The sequence below is a fragment of the Parasteatoda tepidariorum genome, chromosome 5 (genome assembly GCF_982258835.1).
Source record: "Parasteatoda tepidariorum strain Cologne lab strain chromosome 5, Ptep-v5.0, whole genome shotgun sequence".
NCBI lineage: Eukaryota > Metazoa > Arthropoda > Arachnida > Araneae > Theridiidae > Parasteatoda > Parasteatoda tepidariorum.
This window is the reverse complement of record NC_141759.1, coordinates 40,688,858-40,712,521: the sequence shown is the minus strand read 5'-3', so window position 1 is coordinate 40,712,521 and position 23,664 is coordinate 40,688,858. Positions and strand designations below refer to the sequence as shown.

At 28.1% G+C, this 23,664-nt stretch overlaps 1 protein-coding gene across 3 annotated transcripts; it reads left to right on the top strand.

The window, feature by feature from the left end:
* Positions 1-32: 32 nt before the first annotated feature.
* Positions 33-13,395, top strand: LOC107438337 (uncharacterized). Of its 3 annotated transcripts, none has more exons than XM_071184807.2 (5): positions 33-274; positions 2,452-2,680; positions 3,521-3,620; positions 7,091-7,113; positions 9,044-13,395. In XM_071184807.2, exons 2-5 carry the CDS (start codon positions 2,485-2,487, stop codon positions 9,595-9,597), a joined length of 873 nt encoding a protein of 290 aa, XP_071040908.1. In that variant the 5' UTR covers positions 33-274; positions 2,452-2,484; the 3' UTR covers positions 9,598-13,395. The 3 variants fall into 3 exon arrangements, with proteins under 3 accessions (XP_071040908.1, XP_071040909.1, XP_087019890.1); XM_071184808.2 differs by having other exon boundaries at positions 71-291; positions 9,044-10,467; XM_087163764.1 differs by lacking the exon at positions 33-274 and adding an exon at positions 325-345 and having other exon boundaries at positions 9,044-9,982.
* Positions 13,396-23,664: the final 10,269 nt, after the last annotated feature.

Genomic DNA, 23,664 nt, shown 5'->3' with positions numbered 1-23,664 from the left:
GAAAAACAAAATTTAAAAGGAAAAAAAATTTGTTTTTTTTTTTTTTTTTTTTGGTTACATTACAAAACTTTCACTTCAACTAAAAATTAATTATATGTGGTGGATGTTGTTTACATGTCAGATGCAATTAATTTCGCGGAAATTTATTAACAAATAATTCTGCTGTAAATGTTAAACAAATAGATCCTAAATATTTTCATTTTTATAAAAAAATCTCTTACAGCAAATATGTCCGTCGCTTAAATTGGTATTTGATGTATACCTCCAGTCACAGGTTAGTAGGCGAAAAGGGTAGGTCAATATGTTGGTTGATACCATAATATTGCTAATGATACCTTACTAAAAGTAACTTTTTTTTTAACAATTTATATTTCTATATTATAAGTCAGTTTTTTCTTTTATTTTTATCATAACAGTATTGTTATATTATGTTCATTATGAATTTCTTCTATTAGATTTTGTCTACTGGATTTTAAAACTATCTTAATCAATTGTTTGTCTGTCTAGCTATATAGATGCATTTATTTCTTTATAGGGCTTTATAATATACTAATTTTATAATTTCCAGATTTCATATAAAATATCGAATTTTTTACGTGTATGCGATCCATCATTCTTGTATTTATTGACTACGAATGAATGAAAACTTTTTGACCTTTATAAATGTTAATGCTGATATGAATATTAAAATTGTCAAGCACGTTTAAAACATCCACAAACATGTCGAGTAATTGTGTTAAACAAAGATTTGTGTTAACGAAAATTTTGAATTGGAGGAAAAAATATTTTATATAGAAGGCTTTTAGAATTAAATTCAATGGCATTAGGCAGAAGAACATTTTTTATTACTATGAATTGCAGCTCTTGAAAATCAATAGAAAGGATTTAAAATGTTTTCAAATGTAATGTAGGTTGTGTACATTTCTCCATCAAAATTGTTTTAACTTAAAAGCACCCAAATTAAAAACTTTGAGGATTTAATTCAATGTAACATTACTCTGTTCTTGTGGATAGGAATTTTCTCATAGTAGCAGTTTGCATTGTTGCACTCAGGTTGTAAATATAAATTAAGTTAAATGAAAGATACACAATATTGTCATTTGCATATTTTATCTCTTATAATAAATGTTAACATTTCTTTTAGTTAGTTAGTAATACTTTTTATGGAATAATACTTATTAAGAAAATTTTTTTATTATTTTAACTATTACTTTAGATTTAAATCCATTCTATTTTTACTCTCATTATTCAAATTACCTCTTTATGCTTCATTGATTAAAATTTTTTTTAAAAATTTAAAGAAACTAAATTATCAATTATTTACAATGAAAATTTATTTACCTAGAACAAAATATGTCAAAATTTTATTTTCCATGAAATACTAACCACAAAGTTTAAAGAAAATCTCCAAATTTTTACATGCAAGATTTATGTTTTTCGTTGAATTTAGTATCAATTTAGTCAATTTTTATTCTAATTTGTAATTTATCTTCGTTTTAGTGTTCTGTTTTTTTTTTTTTTTCTATTTCTTTTAATGTAATTTCTATATTTTATTCATTATAAATTGTAGTAAATGGAGTTATTGTAAAATGTAATAATGAGATACAAATACAAACATATTAAAATATTTTGTGATCTTATCTTATAGTTATGCAATTGTCAGTGATTTTAATTTTTATTGTGTGACTAAAAGTGAGATTTTTTTCTAATATATTGTGATATTTTATTTATAACAAGCTACATTTATAAATTTATTGATAGAACAAAATTTATCTATCTAGTTTCTTGTCAGAACTGAGGCAATTAATTTCAGAAACATCCATGCTTTTTTTGTAGTTATTTATCTGCTTTTATTTATTTTTGCTCTGAAAAATTATTTTTTATTGAATTACTTATAAAATACAAAAATTAATATCAGCTTTAAAGCCAAGAACAAACAAATTAACCTAGTTAGCTTTTGGGGATGTCAACCAAATGTGTGCTATTTTGCTGTCAGGAATTATGTCTATGAACTGTTGTTTTTAATCTAAGTATTATGTCATTAGTAAACATTTAGCTTTTAGAAATACCATGTCAATATATGCTATATGTGCTATCAGGTTCACTTTTTAGAATTTCTCTATTGTCATTTCTCCTTTCATTCCGCGGATTACAGAATTTAAATCTTCAGTTGTTAGTTATTTGCTAAGATTCCACGTAGATCATAGCAGATTATAACATGTATAATGATAACTCAATAGATGATTTTAACTCAAATTTTAGTAATGTCTGCTTTTGGTTTAATAATAAATTAATATTAAACTATTTCATATCAAACCAAAATCATTACTTTTCTTACCTTTAAACTCCTACATGTTTAATAATAACTGTATCTGTAATTTAATAATAATGTCTGCATATATAATAATATTTAATAATAATAACTCATTTGACTTTTATTTATTTTTCCAGAAGACTCCCTCTTGTAGTTCTTGTAGATATAGTATGATGGATCCTTTTCCTGCTGGCTGGAGTGACATTTTTGAAGAAATGCTTCCTCGTAATGAGTGTGATATATGCAGACCTCCATTAGATATTGGTCCACCTCCACCTCTCCCTGCCAGCTTTCAAGATAAAGCCATTTTGTCTGGCAGTTGCAATGTCTGCAGTGTTCTATCAGATGTTGAAATCAGACCAATACGTAAGACTTTTATATACTTATAATATGAGAAGGGTTGTAATTTATACAATATGAAACTGTGATGTTAGTTTCTATTTTAATAATTTCATGTTTTAATAGTAAATTTATTAGTAATTTTAAATAATTGGAATCTGATTATCATTTTAGATTGCAAGCGGGGGGAAAAATTTAATAATATTGTATGATCTTATTAAAATAAAAAAATCTTGTACAAGAAAAGAACTGTTTTTAAGAATTAGTTATAAATCTTACTAACATTTTACTTATTGTGTTTTTTGTTTAGCATGCTAATCTGGTACAAATGTTGTATCTGCTAATGGCAAAAGCTTAAAACAATGATTCATAAATTTCACCTTCATTATTTTTATTTATTTATTTTTTTATTTATTTATTTTTTTTTTTGGTTAATTAATTTTTTTAATTCTATTTTACTTTACTTAAGTTTGTGTCTTTTTGTTTTTATGTTGTTTTTTTATTTATATATATATATATTTATTTATTTCAAGTTTATAGTTTCTTTTCGATTTAATTTGAGCAATGGTGATATTTCTTATTCATTATAAATAAATAATATATGCAATGTTTATCCTTTATGAGTTAGTTACATAATCTCATCACTTTTTTCTACAGAAATTAAATTTGTATTATGCATATTATGTTTAGAAAGTTTATAAAACTAAAGTCCTTTAATTAAACAAATCAAAATTAATTCTTACATCTCTGCAGCTGTACTCCATGACCTTACTTAAAATGTAGTCAAAGGAGTCTGTTTCCTGTTTCATTTATTATTCATTATTATTTTTTTAGTAAAATAATGTTGTATTTCTGATATCTATGTAGATGTAACAGATGCTTCATTGCTACCAGTTGCTGCCACTTTTGTAGTTGGAATTCTGTTTGTGCTTTTGACACTTATTGTATTGCTGTTCAAGATTAAGAAGTAAGATTGTAAATAATATTTTTTGATAGTTTTTTTTTTTATCTGAGCCGTGGTGGCTCAGAGGATAGAGCGTTTGCTTTCCAAGAAATTCAGAATCGTGGGAACACGGCGACAATGTTGCAGAACATTACAGAGGGATTTTTTATTTGGGAAGCAAAGTAGTTTGGGTTTTTTTTTCATCTGCAGATTTTAATAATATTTTTTTCTGCAGAACTTTTTTTCCCCTTTCTACAGAATTACATTTAAAAAAATGCCTTTTTCGAATGTCGGAAGTGGAAAAAACGCTCGTGATCTTTTCTTTTTTTTTTTTGTCTTTTTTTTTTTTTTTTTTTTTTTTTTTTTTTTTTTTTTTCCTTCTGAGAATAAAAAAAAAATTCCACAATGACTGGCTTTAGCTAGAATTTTAGATTGATATAAAAAATATTTCCAAATAGCAAAAATTTAAAAAAAGTTAACTATACAAATATTTTTTTTATAGCAGGAGAATATTGTCAGTAATATTATAATATGTATTCTCTTACATGTAGATTTAAAAAAAAAAATCTTGCATTTATAATTTTAAAAAATTATATACTGTACTATTCAATACATGAGGCTCTTTTTTGTAATCAGAAAGCGCTTCTGTTACTTTAAATTAGTAACATATAGATTTGCTACTATTAAAAATGTCTCTCAGGAAGGTGTTAGTACTGGAGAACATTGTCGCAGGGATACTAAATTTGAAACTTAAAAAGTAGTCAAATAACATTCATTAATCATGTTTTATGGAATTATATTAATTATGACTTCTTGATTACTTGCTTATCCTCTGAATGCCTTTTTGGGCACTTAACGTATTAAGCATTAAAGCAATAGACCTTGTTTCTCCTTGTTTAGTAATCCCTAATTTGTTAATTGTTATTATTCTAAAATGATTATAAGTCAATTGTAAAAGTTGCTTATTGCCTATCAGGAATTGGTTGGAAAAGTCAATCTTGTTTAATTCTGGATAATAAATAAAAAAAGAAAAATATCTATCAAAAATTCAATTTAATATCTATCATTAAAGTAGTTGATAAGTTCAAAGTTTTATGTGTGAGATTAAAATTTTATGCCCAAAAACCGCCATAATATCTAAACTATTAGATTTGTCAATTACGGTTTGATGTCATATAATTCTGCTTAAAAAAAATATAAGGGAAACATTACCTCACTCTGTAGATTTTTATATCGAATAAATATATATTATTATACCTTTTTCATGAAAAAAATTTTCTTTTTATGCATGAAAAAGGTCTTGTAACTTATAAACTAAGCTTAGGATAAATATGAAATAGTAACTACAGTGTAACGTCCCATATCCGGACGTCCCTTTTCCGGAAGGGTCAATTTCCCGGACACTTTTTAACAATCAAAATAAACAAACATTTCTTCATCTTCCCCACTCTCTTAAAAAAAAAAAAAAGTATTTTGACAGGTTTTTTCCTTTCTTAGCTTCTAGTGATCTATGCATTAAACCCATAAATCAACAGAAAAGAGAACAGAAGATCTACCAAGACCGTACCATTAGTAACGCTCCTCCTCTGGAATACAGGGAAGGGGGGGATTTGTTTTCAAAAGAGCACAATTGAGTCCCCTCCCCCCTTCTTTCCTGTGCAGCTGGCTAGTAAAAGAGGCATTTCCTGGAACCTTTTTGACAAAGTGTTAGGGAAAGAAGTACTGTGAAAAAGGGTAAACACAGCGAACGTTAAAGTGGAGGGGGAATCCCCTTTAGTCACACAAGAAAAAATAAAGAGAACCCAATCAGCATGCCACGCCCTTATGCTTGATTGATAGCCAATGACAGGAGAGAAATTAAGAACTTGTCACTTCCCCCCCTTCAACTTGAATGACAAGTAAGAAGGAAATGAATTTTGCTTCTTCACCTACCCACCTTAATGAATGAATGACGGGAATTTCCCCTTCTTGCTTGAAACGTTCTAGTTCAAAATGGCGGAGAGAGCAATTAATATTTTCATAACTGTAAATTTTTTTAGTTTCCTATATTTATTTTTATAATAGCAATAATTATTATTTTTTAAATATTTTGTTTTTGATTGATTAGATATCATTCTAATTCTAAATCATTATTGCCCTAAAAATAATGTTATTTAATTTTTGCTTCTTAGATTCAGATCATTTTAATCTCTGTTTACCTTGGGGGTCTATTATACGGAAAAATCGATTATCCGGACTTCGGAAAGTCCCGCCGATTCCGGATACGCGACTTTCCACTGTATTTAATTTGTTTCTGTATACAAAAAAGTAAGTTGCAAACAATGCCTAACTTGTTTAGACACCAACAATGTTTAATTTTCTTTCCCATCTCTAAACTCAAGATGATGACCAAGGCTCATCTTGAAGATAGGGACAAACTTAAGATATTTACATGAAGTTAAACCAACTTTTTAAAACTATGTTTTGCTTTATCCTAATTATTTTCATATTGATATTTTTTAATTTTTTTATAATAGAGTTATTTTTCCTTCTATCCTTCACATAATTTTAGATAAAATAATATTACCGTATATTCCGGAGCATAACGCGCACCCGTAATTTCAAATGCTTTTTTTAAATTTTAAAATATACTCTTCATATAACGCGCACGAAAATTTGGGTTGTACATGTGCAATATCTAGTCTTTCAAGATCGTAAATAAAAAGTTTTTTTAAGGACCCAGCTGACAGATAATACAAAAAAATTGTTGAAAGAATGTATTACCGATATGGCAGTTAATCCGGGCGGATTGACACCATTAGTTCAGCCATTGGACGTCTGCTTAAACAAACCATTTAAAGCAAATTTAAAAAAACAGTGGAACACTTGGATGTTGGAGGGCGAGAAAACTTATGCTAGTTTGGAACAGTGTGCGAATGGATATTATAAGCATGGGTTGAAATTAAGCCTGAGATGGTTAGAAAATCATTCAAAAAATACAGCATTTCAAATAATCTGGACGGATCAGAAGATGACTGTTTATTTATGGATGAGGGTAACACAGATGATGAAGACGAAACAGATTGTGATGATATGCCTGAAGAAATAACGGAAGACGAATATAATGAACTATTTATGTAATAACGAAAATCAATAAAGTATATAGGTAAAGGTATGTTATTTATTTAAAATAAAAGTATTTTTCTATATTAAAATTTTTTTAATCTATAATTTTTTTTATATTCGGCGTATAATGTTATTTTTTGTATTAAAAGTGCCCGTTAATATATTTAGATATATATATATTATTATAGATAAAATATATTTAGATATAAATTTTGATAAAATTTAATTTAATCTCATAATTTTAGTATAAATAGATTCACAAACTAGATAGTTTTATTAAACTACTGAGCATTTTGACCACATAAAAATGTCTTGCAACTATCATGATAAAAACATACTACTTTAATGTATTTTATAAAATTTTATACAAGTTCCTTTTTCTTTTGCAGGTGTCAAAGTTTCATGCCTCATGGTAAATATAACATTTTATGTTGTCTATACTCATGTATAAATACATATAAATTTAACTCTTTCATTTATTTACTTAAATATGTGTCATTATTTTAAAATAAACAATTTATATGCAAAAGCTGCAATACTTATAAAACACGAAATTGTAAAATTATTCCTAATGGTTACAGTAATAACCCTGCAAAACTTACAGGAGGATGTTGTCATATATGGTCAAACTTGGATAATTTGAAGTTAAAGAATTAAGAGAAAATATCCAGAGCGTCCAAAAATTCAAACAAAGTATACTCTTTCAAACTGAGGAGAAGAAAAAAAGATTTACTTCATGATTAAAGATTTTACTAATATTTTATCTAAGAAAGCTTATGTTTATTTCATATAGATTCTTCTGTTGAAAAGGTTATTCAAGTTCTTTTTCAGCAATGACAGGCTTTAAGTGACAAATCGATGAATACAGCAGAGAGAGTAGATAATTTTGCTTTATATTTCTTTGAAAAACCATCACAGTAACAAATTCTATCATAATATTTTACTGCGATTGCTCAAAGAATTCAAATTATGTGTGATTTTTTTTTTCTTCCCATTCTTATGCAAAATTTCAGCAAAAAAAATAGACTTATATTGAATCTAGCAAGTTTGAGTTTTCATTGTTTGGCTTTATTTCAACAATAAATGAATAAAAAATTTATCATGAAATGGAAGTTTCAATGTATTCCGCAATGAATCTATAAAAATATTAGCTCTTCCCAGTGTACAGGAAGGAACTTATAATTTTTTCTTATAACTGTCTTCATTAATAATCATTATTTCATCGAAATTAATAATTCAGCTTTGATTGGTCAATATTTGAACATTTTATGAAAGATTAAGGCTTTCTGAAACTATGGTATTCTTACAAAAATAATGAGGCTCTTCTTTATAATATGTACCAGCATTTAAGCTTTAATCATCACCTGTAAATTTAATAAAATTATAAAATTTTGTCTTTCATTTCTTATTATGGGCATTTTTTATAGTAACTGTTATTTTATACTCATACCTCACTAAATTTTTGCATTGAAGCTTTTTCTATGCTCTCTAGCAAAGTGCTGGACATTTCCTTGAAATGTCCACTCACACACTAAGCTTGCACCTAGTTAGCGTTTCTCGGAATTTAATAGAATGACAAAATTTATCTTTCATTTCCTGTTATTGTCTTTTTTTATTATTACATGGTGTGTATCGTTTTTAAAAAGTACTTAAAGGTGCTTATTTTCGATTTTTGTTTTCTGAAAGCCCTTATAGGTGCTTTTTTTATTGAGCATTTTTAAAAAGTGCTTAATTTTCTCTTTTCGAAAAAGAGATTTTTTTTTCTTTATTAAGTCGATTTTCGACACCTATTATGCAAAAGCGTGCTTTTTACATTGTTTTATTCAACAGTTTCGCGATTCATTCAACCACAATATATTCCATTCCGATATACTGTCAGTCTGTAGCGTATGAAAGAGCCAATTATTTTACATGTTTGATGAAATACTTGTGGGTCCGCATGTGCGTATACTGAGCTGAGTTCAGTGTGATTCTTGCACTCTCGTGTGCAACTCTGCTGCATTTTGAAAGATATTCTCAAATTCAGGCTTCATTTTTAAAACTCTGAAATCAAACCGTAAAATCTCTTGATATCTTTATGGTGGCTAATATAATCAAGAAAAGAGTTCTTTGTCAGAAGCTAGTTATTTTATCATGATCATGTAAAATCTGTAAAAATTATTTTGGCATTTCGTTAATGTATATAGTGCTGAAAAAGTATTTAAAAGGTGCTTATTTTTTGTTGAAAAATTTGGCGACGCACCCTGTATTATTATTATTTTAGACTTATACCTCACTAAAATTTTTGTTTGTCTTACACCTCTCTAAGATTTTTGTATTGAATTTTTTTCTATGCCTTTTAGCAATATGCTGGATATTTCCTCGAAATGTCCTCCCACACACTGAGCTTGCACCTAGTTCTGTTCCAAGCCCTTCGCCTAGCATGGAGAAACTTAAGGATTCCGATGGCAAACGACAATGGCACACTTCTTCTCGATCTCTGCAATCAGAAAACATCTACGAAGTATGCTCCCCACCGTCGCCAGATTCTCTCTACGAAGAAGTGGGACCTGGTCCTAGATCGGAATGTTCTCCTTATGGTGTGGTCATGCTGGAAAATTCGTATAATGCTGCCAACAGGAATGGGAAAGGAGGCTTCCCATCTCAATTAAATCAAGATTGCGCATCAAATGCAAGATTTCACTCTTCGATGATGCGTAACATCCAGCTTCCCAATTCACGTTTTTCGACGTTTGGAGGCAGTGCTCATGGCTTCATCAACCCCGTAGTTCAAGATGCTAATATCTTTGGATCCCAAACCTTGCGATCAAGTGTACAAGCTAGGAATGCAGTAAATGCAAATGGTTTTGTTCAAAGGCGTGAATTGCCACCGGTTCCTGGTGACATCAGTTATTAGGAGTGGTAACTTTAAAGTGTTATCACTTTACTTGTTTCAATTATGAACTTTTAGGTAAACTCCTCATTTTTATGTATTTATTTATTTAGGAAGGATTTATTTTCCTATTTTTTTAGGCATTTATACTTAAGATTATTTTTACTGCATTTATTTTTAAGTTTACTAAGTTTTTTTTTTTTTTTTAATGTTTTACAAATTGTTATTACAAATATTGTTGTTGCCAATTTTTCGACCATACTTTTTGTGTTAACTGACCTATGCATTTTTATTACAATGTATTTAAAATATGCCTTTTCGCTTATTCAACACTATGCACACTTTGTGGGTTATTGTTAGAAACAGTTTAACTGTAAAATATTAATTCTACTGCAAAACATCCAAAAAATATTTTTTAAAAAAAGATAAATAATACTACTATTTCTTTTTTTCTTTCTTCTTTTTTTTTTTTTTTTTTTTTGATTAACTCAATTTCATACATTTATTTTAGGTTATTTTTATAACCTAGATTTTGATGCCCTAATGACCTTAAAAATAGCAAAAATAATTCATTAAAATAAAAAAGAAGTTCCCTGTTTGTTCAGACTTTAAACAAAAATACTGTCAATATAGTTTTTGTGTTGTGTTGATTCATCAGGTGTAACATGAAAAATGTTTCTTTATAAAAACTAACACAATTTTGAATTACTCTACTTTTTAGAGGAATATTATAAGTGATAATTCATTAAATTGTTTAATTCAGTAATTCTAGTGCTCATAAAAATTTTAGAAAATTAGCAAAAATTTTAGGAAATTCTCAAAAATTCTAAAAAAGGGAATTAATATGCAAGATTTTACTCTAAGATTCTACTATACTACTTCATTTCTAATATCTCAACAACAACAAAATGCCTTCAAAGCATTCCCCTGTTGAACAAAAATGTCACAAAAGGCAAATATCATCCAAATCCAGAACTGGGCTAATTTTTATGTTTTTTGTTGTGCTAAACTTTTTACTACATTAATAGCTTATATCATTTTATTGTTATTGAATACATCAAACCCTGGGTAAATCGACAGAAAGGATTAATTGGGTAACGGTTTTATAACCTAAAATAAATGTGTATTTTATTAAATTCCTTTTTATTTGTTGCTGTATTTATGTTATTAATAATTTTTTTTAAAAATACAGTGACAATTTTTTTTCTTCTTTTCTTTGAATTAGTAACATATAGATTCTGCATTTTAAGTTTTACAGCAACATAATTATAAATTTTTTCTTAAGTTAAATTAATATTAAGTAAAGTTTCATAGAAAGAGAAACTTTATAAGTTTTTAAAAAATTTTATTATTGTTTTAGTCTTGCGTAATTGTTATTTTCTTTTTTACTCCTAATTTTAAAATGCCTCAAGTTGTTTTCAATCTAAGGCAAATAATTATTTTCAAGGAATTGAAACTAAGAAATTGTACTTAAACTATGTAATGTTGTTTACTAAATGTTGTCTTTTTTCAAGAGATTATATTTATCCTTACAGCAACCAATTTTTGTTTTATTTTAAAACAATTTTTGCTTAACTCTGTAGTGATGGTGGTTCTTTGTGAGGAATAATTTTTATTTATCCAAGAAAGTTATTTAGAAATGTACATAATTAACTTTCTAAACTTAATGCAAAAAGTATTACATATTCCTTGACGCAAGTGTTATTTATACTTGTGTAAAATTAAGTTTTTTCAGATGCATTAGCTATTACTTCTTATCTTAACATATTTCTTATAAATTGAGAAGAAATATTTTATTTAAAAGTTATGTTATTTTCTTATCTGTATATTATAAATGTTTGGGTTTGTGTTTTATTTTAAATTTTATTATATAATATACAGCTATCTATGTATACAAAAATATATATTTCTACATGCTAAATGTTATATATATGTTATTTATTTTAAATTTCTAAAATTCTATTCACATCATTTTCTCTATGCTAAATATTAGTCCAACAAATCATTTAATAATTGCTAAAATAAAATTTAAGTTAAATTCTTAATAATTTTAAAATGACAAGAGCTATAATATAATTTTATATAATTAATACCATTAATATAATAAATAGCCCAAAATGCATTTAAAATAAATTATTTAAAATATTTTAAATTAATCTTTTTAAATTTGTATAATAGATTTTTATGTGTTTTAAACCATAAAGAATTACAGTACATTAAATAACAGTTATTCTGGCTCTAAGCAGTACCTTCCAATACTTTTGAGTAGCAAAAAAGTTATAAAGCCTATGTGTTCTGTTTCAAACTTATACAGATGTTTTTTGGCATCTCTTATTGTGATGTATATCGAATTAAATGTATTTTTTCATCTAACCTATATAAGGCTGTCCTATGTTATTTTTTAAGTATTTTCTGCACAGATTCTTACTCAATTTTATAAAGATTTGTATCTTAACATAACAGGCAGCAATATTGTCAGCAAATTATTTGTGAAGAAGTATTTAGTATATAATGTATTATCAATATTGGCAAAACAAAGGTGCTTTATCTAACAAAATATGCAATTTCTCTTATGCAATGTTTCAAATAATGTTGAATATCTGAAGTCAAGTTAAGTTTGTTTGAACTTCTCATTATTTTCAATAGTCAGCAATCTTGAAATATAATTGGCTACTGAATAGCTTATCTTGCTCAACATTTTTTCCATTTTTTGTTTATTGAAACTAAATCTGAAAAGTGTATCTTAACCATGCATTTCATAAATTGTAAACTCTTAAAATATTGAATTAACCTTAATGTGTAGGTGTAGATGCATATTGAATAGAAAAATAGAAAACTGAAATTCTATTTCAGTATGTTATATAGCTTGTTGTGGCTCTAGTGATGCTCTGTAGTACTTATTGTTATTAAAGTATATTTGCTTTTATGCATTATACAGACTTGTATAACTGTGTATAGATATTGAAAAAAAAATTCTTTTCGTGTATTTTTTTTTTAAAAATCCCAGTAGAATCTTAAATTGTATGACCAGTTTCATCTGAGTTTATATTATTTTTGTTACAATGTGAATTTGTTAAAAAAATAATTTGTGAAATGGTGTTCCTCCTTTATAGCAATCTGGTTTTATTTATATTTAACAAACAGCTGAAGTTTACACTCGTTTTATCTATCAAACAAACACATTGTTTTAAATAAATTCTTTCAATTCAGATAAATGAAATAAAGAATGCAAATTTGTACTAATAATACCTGTTTTGTCCATATTAATAACAGATTCAAAATTGTGGTGGGTGTTACGGATTTGACCCAGACTAGCAGAATTATTTAAAAAGAATATTAGTTGTGCAATATGGTTTATGCATGAAAATATTTTCTCTGTGTTTGAAAGAAAAGGAAGCATTTTGTTCGATGTTACTTTTCTTTTTAAAGTACTGATAATTGATACAGAGTACTTAATTTTGAAGTGAATAAGGTTTTAAAAAAATGTGTGATGCTCTTTATCATTTACAGGATGAAAAAAAAACTTATCTGTTGTCAATACTTTTGTATTTAAAAGGTGAAAAAAATATTTATGAAAGTGATTTTTTATGAATTAGGAATTTATTATTTCTGTTTGTTATAAAGAAAATATATGTAACTTGCAAAATCTACTTTGGTAAAAAATAGCCAAATGATCTAGTCAGTTTTTTTCCTTCCTTTTTTAGTATTTGGTGTTATTGGATGTATTGAACCACACATTCTTATACCTTGCATGGTTTCTCTCAATAACTTTTCAATAATTGTCTTGTATTTTTGTGATAAATAAAACACTTAGTACACTAACTGTGAGAGCATTTTATGACTCTGAAACACTCATAACAACAAATCTTCAATCATCACTTATAAACACTTTTCAAATTTTAAAAATACAATGTTTTTTTTTTTTTTTTTAGTCTTTTAGTTTCTTTTTATCTCTGAAGCGTCATCAATTGTTTAAAACAATAGAAATATTAAAATATTTCTACCGAGAATCTTTTTCTATACAATGGTTAAGTGAAGCAAAAGTTAATTCAAAAGGTTTTCACTTAAAAAACCTATATGATAGATATGAAATTGAATTAAAGTGCTAGAACAAAATTATCCAGCATATCTTAAGTCTTCTTGCGAATTTCGTAGCTCAAATTAATCTCCTTAACAGTGTATGAAAATTATGTTTTCAGCTCCATATTTTAAACTAAAACAAGTAATTAAACCTTTGATAACGCCATATTATTTAACACTAGGTTTACGGACGTTTCTTATATACCTATCTCTACGAACACGTGTCAATTTGAGGCATGAAAGAATACATATAACAGCACTTAGAAAGCAATGCAATTATATATTATAATGTAAATATGAGATATATATTTATGGAAAGTTTTTATTATTCAATAATTTTATTAGCAACTGAAGCCTTCAAAATTTGACATTCTGCGTTTGTTCTTTCTATTATTGCTTGTCGGCAACAGTTTTTTATCGCTTGTTTCATTTGAGATAACGGATCGAAGTATTGTCGATACATTCCTATTTATTATTGATGTGATATATTGAAAAAGGGTTGAAATATTGAAATTCTCTTTGTGGTATACCTATCTCTACGGATATGCGTCAATTTGACACGATCGCAACTTAGACAAAATTTTAAGTAAACATATTTACCTCCATCAATGGATAAAAGTCATTACAAGAGATAAAATAAAAATGCAAACGGGTTTTGCAATTTTCCCTATAAAATTCCAAAATGGCGCGTCCCGTCAACTTAGTGTTATGCCATCTTCAGTGTTTACCTATGTTTGAGGAAAGGTGAAACTACACGCTTCAGAATCGGTTTTCGTTTATATTCAGAGCAAAGATGACACAAATATTTATGTTTTGGCTTTAAGCTCTGTTAACAGTTAAGTACCTCAAAAAATGAAAAGTTTGATTACTTGTCGATTTTTTTTAAAAAATAAATATCTAGTTATATCAACCGCCTAGTCTCTAGAGGCTAGATAGTCTACCTTCATGAACATGCCTCGTGGATTCGCCCGCTTGCCACTAACCATTGATTTATCTCCTGAATTAACTGATGGAGATCCAAGGGTACGCTACAAACCGAAGAACAGACCCTTGTTTGTCATGAGAACATTTCTGACAGTAGCATTCACAGACTTAGGCTTGCCCCCCTTCTTTTCCTGCAAAATGTATAAGTACTCCCGATCTTATAGACAACCTACAAAAAATTTAAAGTTATAATATGAAACAAAAACACTATGGTGAAGAGATATTGCGGGATTTATAACCATAAGTTTTAATTTTGTTTAAGATGATGAAAATCGTAATTGCGATGAAAAGGTGTTGAATTGAAACATTGTATCATTGAAATGAAATTTATCTATAATGCGAGACTATAACTCACTTTCTTACAATAATATTCAAAATTTAATTAAGGGTTATTATTATTTATGAAGTAAATTGAAAAAAATACCTTTGAAATAAAATAAAAACTATTGAAACACGATCGTGTTATTTTTCTTGAACGTGTGACCTGCACCGTCGGAATAATTTATTTGTGAAAAATCATTGTATAACTAATTAAGCGTTTCATTTTAAAATTAAGTTTTCGGATTTTTCTTATTAGTTTAAATATTAAAATATTTTCATTAACTGCTGATGCACGTTAAAATTCTGTCGAGTCGCCAAGTCCTCCATGTTCCCATAACAAATTAATACCTCTGGGGGTACTGGATTGGAGATCGATCGTTCTCTGATTCAAGTCAAAATTACGATCTGCGGATGAATGAAAGGATGTATGGATGGGTCCGCCTTATAAACAGGTGTGACGTATGATGTGGCAGAAGTCGAATTCTTGGCCATAGATGGTGCCACTGGAAAACAAGAATCACACACTCTGCTTTAAATTTGCTCGGTTTCACCCAGCAGGCTTGCCCGTGTGGCAAGCGGCATTAGAACCAACCAACCAGAATCTTCTTCAAACTACTCAAATTTCATGTGCCGCAGACATTATCTGACACAAAAACAAGATAAAACTTAAGAAACAAAATAGCGTTACTATAGCGCATGGAAAAGTCTACCCGTATTTTGTGTTTTTTCCATACATGCAAAAAGTGCGTACATTTATGTGTGTCTGCTTAGTATCCAGAGCATGTCAGGCATAAAATTGTATTTTGCAGGAACAAAGGTGTAAAGCTTCTCGGAGAACAATTTTCACTTTTTTTTTTTTCTTAATCTAATAATTTGTCCACGCTTTTCTTTAATGTAATTTTTCCATTTTATTTACTTATTTTACTTTTGCAGTTTGTAGTCTATTGTTTTCAAACAAATAAGAGCAATAAAATATTTATTTTTTCTTTCCATCTTTACTTCACATATTTTCAAAACAAAGCCTCTCATTTTTTTTTTCAAGACGATTTTTTGATTTTTGGACTCGTTTTTCCTTGATTTTATTATCTTCCTTAAAAATGGTGAACTACCTCATCCAAACATTTATTCAACCTGAAATTTGAATAAATATACTGACTGATGATTTTTTAAATATAAGGAAAGAGAACGATTAAGTTTTAGTATAAGCCGCAGCTGCCAAAATGAAGAAGCACATTTTCTCCCATTCCTTTTCCCAATTTCTTTCCCCCATTTCTTCACATTCCCCCCCCCCTCCCAACCCCTCAAAATTTCTTTTAAATTTTTCATCTTTTTTTTCTGGTAATGTAAGAATATATTTTACATATATCCTTTCAGTTTTCTTCTTTCTTCATTAATTTTCCCTGCTAAAAATGGAGTAACGTTGTTTTCGTTGTTCGTTCATTATTTTATATTGTTTTGCTTTCAAATTAGAATATTTGCTTCGTTTTTCAGATAATTTTGAATAATGGTAAATGGATACATTTTTTTTTTCTATTGCTTCTAAATGTCAATTAACCCGAATCTTTTGCTTTACGTTCGAACGTAAAAGTATAGGAGCAAATGCATTAGATCTAACCAATCAAAAAAAAAACTTTTTTTTTTCATTAATATGTTTTATATTTTAGAACATACATTAATGATGTCAATCCTCATTGGTTGTGATCAGCGTGCAGGTAGGTGACCACTTTGATCAGGCTACGAAGAGCCAGAGGCAGGGCCGTAACTTCTCCCTACACCAGGGCAGTCGGAGCTTTGCCCTTAAGCCCCGACGGTTAGGAACGTCCCCAAATAAGGGAGACACATTTTTCATAATTAGGATAATTTAAAATCAATTCTTTCTTAACTTTTTTTAAAGTTAAAAAGAAAATGTAATGAAAGAACCGCTAAAAAGAATTTTTTTTAGTTTGTAGTCATAAGTTTAGATCTATCTTCCTTTGAAATAGAAAGAAAAGAGATTCTTCCTGAGAATTCTTCCTTCCCTCAAAAGAGCAATAACGATGAGCAGAACGATTTGTAAGGGGTAAAAGACATCCAGTTCTTACTTTAGCCTGTTGTAGTTCATAGTTGTGTCATCAATGATCTAGCCCGAGTGCTAAGAAAGAATACATTATTTAAATTTGCAGATGTTGTGAACAAAAACAAAATTCCTTTCCTTATAAGTATTTCCAGGAAAACAATTCGACGACCCATAGACCAATATCTATGCAATACTATTTCTGGTTTCTCAAAAATACAAATATTTCAATTTCTGAGAAAAAGAAGGAAAACATTTTGGAGAGAGTAGATATCGACTATGTCAACCTTCATCTTTGAAAAGGTACCCCAACATAGAATCGAATTAACATGTCTTTTATACTAATGGATTGGAATTATAATTTTGTGGTGGTAGATACTTACCACAGTACTCCCCCACCAGAATTATAGCTGTGATAGAATTCGATGAATAGATACCACTAGTTGATTCATTGCAGTTTTGTGAGAAACCCGGAGAGCTGTATTAAGATCACCGTACTTTGAATGCTGATCGTGAGAGCTGTATTAAGTTCACGGTCGTAGCCGCTCCTGTGTTGCCTTTAGCAGTCGAGTGAATACGTTGTGTGTGATCGAGACTGAGTAGCAATAGCGCGAGGAGGGGGTTAAAGTCACAGTCACATGTAGCAAGTCAGCTGTTCAATGTGGATCATCCATCGAAGAAGCCGTGTTCAGATCGAAGTGGCCGTTATTGTCAAGACGGGAGTGTTCATATCGAAGTGGGAGTTTCTGTCGAGGTAGGGATGTTCGCATCACGTCCGTGTCACCAATTTGAGGAGAGTAGATATCGACTATGTCAACCTTCATCTATGAAAAGGTACCCCAGCATAGAATCGAGTTAACGTGTCTTTTATACTAGTGAATTGGAATTATATTTTGTAGTGGTAGATACACTATAACATGTAGGAAAACACGGAGGTCCTTGTCACTCAGTGCCTATCCCTGTTAAAAAAGTATTGCATATAATTTTTTTTAGTTCGATTCACGTAGTAAGTAGTGTTCCATTTTGTACAAAAAAAGTCAAACCTAATATTAAAGCCAAGCTTTGAAAGTAGGTATGAAATTGTTCTTAGGTTTTTGTTATATTATATCGAGATAAATTTACACTTATCAAAATTAAATGCATTTAAACTTTTTTTCAATATTTTGTTGGTTTTAATTTGGTTAATGCTTCCAGATACTTCTTGACCAGATACATTTGAGGGAAAATTAATTTAAATAATTAAATTTTAATAGAAAAGTCAATTGCATTTTTTTTTAATTTTCTAAAATAGGTTACGTTGAAAATATATATCATCGAATACAACACTATTTGTTCGCGTTATAAGAAGCACGAAACATGTTTTGTTTTGCAAAAAACTTGCGCATGTAAAGCAAATTTTAGGTAAATTATAATCTTCCCAGGTTTATCAAAAGACTTGTAATGCTTAGAGTCATAATAAATCTTGATATTTTTTAACACTATTAACAAAATATCCTAATGATGAAATGCAGAAAAAATAAATTTCCCGTATTTCGAGTACACAACTTCAAAAAGTTACCTTTACAATAATTATTATATAGGTATAATAATTATTATATAAATGATATTGGATAACAAATAATATTAAATACTTACTTAATTAAAATGTTTTTAATTCATTATTATTTTTATATGTTTTCTAAACAATTTCTGTTCTAATTGCTGAAAGAAACTTGTTCTTCCTTCTTTCTAATTGATACTTAAACGAAAAGAGAGTATCCCAAAATTTTTGCCCCAGGGTCCCGAGTGACGAAGTTACGGCACTGGCCAGAGGGTGTGCGGTATCGGTCCTTTATAAACTGTACTATTGCAAAGTGCTCAACTTTCCGCGCATATCATCGGGAGCAGGGGAGCCATCTCTCCAGCATTTCTTCGCATCATTTTCGGGGATCGGATCATCGACCCATTGAGCAGTTCTACTGCGGCGTAAATCAACAGCTACAACGACTACAGAACATTAATTATTTTTTTCAGCTCTAAACATTCTGACGAAATAAAAGAAATGACAAATTTTTTTCTTTCTTTATAAATTGAGTTTTGTTTTATTGAAATTGCTTTATTGAAATTACACACATTTGCAGGCTTGACTTGCTCAGATTTGGTTTATAAGATTTTGTCAAGTAGAGGGACAGATAGAACAAATTAGCGAAGGACATCATAAAAGAATACATCGACGGGATTCGAACTCGCTACCTCCAAGCTTCTCAGCGCGTTTGACGGGCAATGCCGCTCGGCCAGGGAGACCCCATTGAATTTTGTTGAAAAAATTGAGTAAAAACTGAAAAAAACTTTGTTCCTTCTGCAGCTTACATTTTTAACGTTGAGATTTGAACTTTTTACCTAACGTACTGCGGAATTATGGGCGAAAGTACAAAACTCGTAACCACACGTAAACTTCCTTTTTTTTATAGTGAAATACTACCGTTAAAAGCTACATTTGCTGTGTTCATCTTCGGCTGCGTTCCAATATTCGCACCGGTGACACTGGTTACACGAAAGCAAACTAGTCACGTGACCTCAGTTCGCACCGTAATTTAGGAACGATCGGTGCGGTTAGGTCCAGTTCTGGTTGCCATTAGCAACCAGAAGCAGACGCTCTCCTCTTTCGGAATCTTTGAGAAGAATATATTAGTGATAACAAATTTATTTTTTGTTCTATTACATTTATTTCTTGACCATTCTATTTTTAAATTACTTGTTAAAGAATATATATTTCCAGACTTTTAAAGCTGTTTCATATAATAAAGCAAAATATCATGATTAGTTTCAGTTTATCTTATTTATTTTTTAAGTTTAGTTGATAGAAAGTAAAACTTCAGTTTCTTATTGCACATTTTTCCTATTTAAATGTTTATTTTAAAATGCATCCATCATCTCAGTAAGTTTTATATTTAAATATTTAACAAAATTAAAGAGAAAAATAAAAATCTGCTTAGTACAATTTTTATTGTTTTTCTTTGAAATATTTTGGAAACCATATTTTTGAAAAATGAGTGAGTTATGATTTTTTAAATTAAAAAAATATATATATTTAGCTTGCTTTAAACTTCATTCTTCATGTAAATAGCGTAATTAATTGACTTTAAATATATAAAAAACTTACTTTTATAATGAATTTTCTCAAGAGAGCAACTTTATTTTAATATAATAAGATCTTTTAAAATGTAAATTTGATAGCATTTCAAATGCATGAGATGGCATCTTTGTAATGTCTCTCATTGTAAGCTTAAATGTCAATGACAAACAGTCAAAATAAGTTTAAAATTTGATTGCTAGAATTTAGAAAAATTAACACAGCTTCTATTATGATAGAGATGGTATATAGTGCAATGTTTATGAGCAAATTGACTTCAATTGTGTAATAAATATATTTTCATAGTGAAATTTTTCACAAAAGCTAATTTGTTTACATGAAGAAATTTTAAAGTGAAACTTCCTCAGTTCCTCTAACAGAAATTGAAAATAGCCATGTGTTAGATAAGACTAAAAAGATCAAAATCCAGTTGTGAGATTTTTTTCTTAGCTGCAGTTTAAGCATTTATATATATATATATAAAAAAAAAAGAAGTTAGGTAATTTTTATTAGTGAACATATTGTAAGATATTTTTTATACTAGCCACCTTTGGCGAGAAGTTATATCACCTTTCAAAATTATCTTGTACAATACATAAACTTTAACGGTAATCAAGTCGAATGCAGAGCACATCAGTATTTAAATATTTTAATACTTCAAACCCACCTCCGATCCTACAGCATAATCAGTTTCAAAAAATATATTAACCAAATTTTTTTCACCTTTTAGCTGTTGCCCCAGTTGAAAGTACTTTGATCACAATTTTAACAAAATAGTTAACACAGAGGAAAAAATTAGATTATTGTATGGTAAAAGAAATCCCTCCTAATACTGGATAATAAAACCAAAATATATAGTATTTATATATTTCACTTCAATTTTCCCATTCACAAGATAACGATTTTCTGAAAATTCTGGTTTTCAAAATTACCCACACACAATTAATAAAAAATACTTAACTGAAAAGCGGGTTTAAGTGAATAAATTAATTTTAGGCCATGCTCCAAGGTATCATGAAAAAATTATTCAACTTTACCAAACTTAATTTCATATTATAAAACCATATTTTATTTATGGTGTTTATTTCTATAAAATTGCAAGATGACTCTAAATAAATACTTAATGCATAACTAACTGTAAAGCTTAGTGCCAAATATTTTTATTAATTTACAAATAGCACATGGACAAACAAATTTGATTAATTACGAGGAGAGAAAAAAGAGCCATTCGGTTTAAAATCTGAGCATCCACTGCCTGGCATGTGGAGGTGCTGCAAGTTTTTATATAGTTAACATTTCTGTATGAAAAGCTACTTGTTGAATTCTTTTTTTTCAATTTTTTTTTTTATTTTACCAGTTATTTGAAATTCTATTTTAGCATTAATAATATTAGCAATAGAAAGAAAATAGTTGTCAAGCCACTTTTCTTGAATTCTACTGTAAAGCACTTATGCTGTTTAAAATTTACTTTGAAACACTAAACAGTGTTGCTAATATATAGAGAAATACCATGGTGCCACATGGGAGAAATATTTATAAATAGATAACATACTTACCTGAAATGAGTTTGTGTTAAAAAGAGAGAAAGATATTATTATAATTTTGCTACAAGTGGGAGCTTTAGTATTCCATCACAACTATACAATTATAGTATTTAAGTAAAAAAAAATGTTTTAACACAACAATATCATTTTATTGTAAAATATACATGTAAAACTTAAATTATTTAAAAAAATCAAGAAACAAAAATGTTGCAACAAAACAAGAAATGAACTAATGATAAAGTTTAAAGCGTTTTTATTTGTTTACAATCAAAAATAAGAAATTCACTAATATTGTAATCTGCAGATATTGTTGTAATAAAAAATTTTCTATGTTGGACAGAAATATTTAAATTTGTAGTAATATAATTACACATAGTGACAGCAACCTTTGCCATCAAGTTTAAAATCGCTTCAGATAAACTTAACTATTGTTTGCAATTAGTGTGAAATAATGGTGCATACAAAGATGTTTCACATAAAGTTAAATCTCTCTGTCATAACTATTAAGTTGTATTTGTCAAAAATGTTTTAAATCAAACTTTTAAAATAAGTTTAAATATTAACCCGAAAGTTTAAGATGACACAAGCTAGTCAATAATTCACTTATTTCAGTCATTTTTTAAAAAAAATTGCCAAAAGTTAGATTTAGTAGTATAATTAAAAAAAAAAAAAAGTACACAAAACAACAGTTATAAATAAGTGTTACAGAAATTTTCAAGTTAGTGTTATAAAAAATAAATATTTATATTACATATAGATCAATAATCACGTAATAAATACCTTGAATTAAAAAATAATTATCAATAAGAAATAGAAATCTTGAAACAAAAAGTAATGAACTAATAAGAAATGTAAATAGAAGTCGATTTTTTTTAAAATTTTAAACAGAATCAAAGCTTAAATTAAAAATTTACCAATAACATATAAAATCTTCCTATTTTTCAAAATTATCATGTCATAATATAATACTAGAATGTTTATTATATTGTGATTTTCAGAATTTATTTTAGTTAACAATTATGAAAGAAATATAAATGTTAAAAACCTTTGGCATTAAAAGTCTAGTTCTAATAACACAGGCCAATGAACGACCTTAGTCGTTGGGCTCTATTTAAGATCCTTTTACAAAAACTAAACTTATATATAATATCATCTGTTATTAATCTAAGACATTGATTTGCACGTGTGCTGAAGGAGGTACAGATCAGGATAGATTTCCATATCATCACTACTATGTTGTGGTTATCAGAAATGATTTAATATTATAAAAAGAAATACATACAATACAAATTATAAGCATAATACATTGAAGGCCTAGTTTAACAACTTAGGTCAGTCCCTTTAATGAAACTCATATGATGTATAATATAGTAAAAACCAAAAGCATAATTTGTTATTAAGCTAGGATAATATTATATATGGATATATGGGAATATAGAAAGGATATAAGAAAAATTTATGACACAAAAGAAAAGTATTTAACAATCAAATATTGATTGGATTTGTTTATTTTAAAAACAATATACATTGGACAAAAATGTTTATGAATGCATATGAAGTAATAAATCTTTTACTGATTTTAGAGTTCTATCACTATTACAAATTTAACAATGCTTTGGATAGTTGTTTGATTTACAAAACGATATGTTTATTGAAAATCACAAGTCAAAATTCCTTCGTTGTGAATCTATCAAGTAAATCTAATCACCATACGTATCAAAATTCAGATGAATTCTTAGTCTTGAAAACAAAAACATACTAATATCAGAAATAAAACGTTTATGAATGATATCCATTGCTATAAACAGCATCAAGGCGATTCATCTACAGAATACATTTCCAATAATAATTATTATACTTCAACTTAATACAAGAAAATTTATTTTAAATGATAAAACAAGTTTTTCTAACAAATTTATATTAAAATCCATTCAAAAATACAGCAAAATTATGACGATCTCAACAGCAGTATAATAAAGTTTGTAAACAAATAAGGG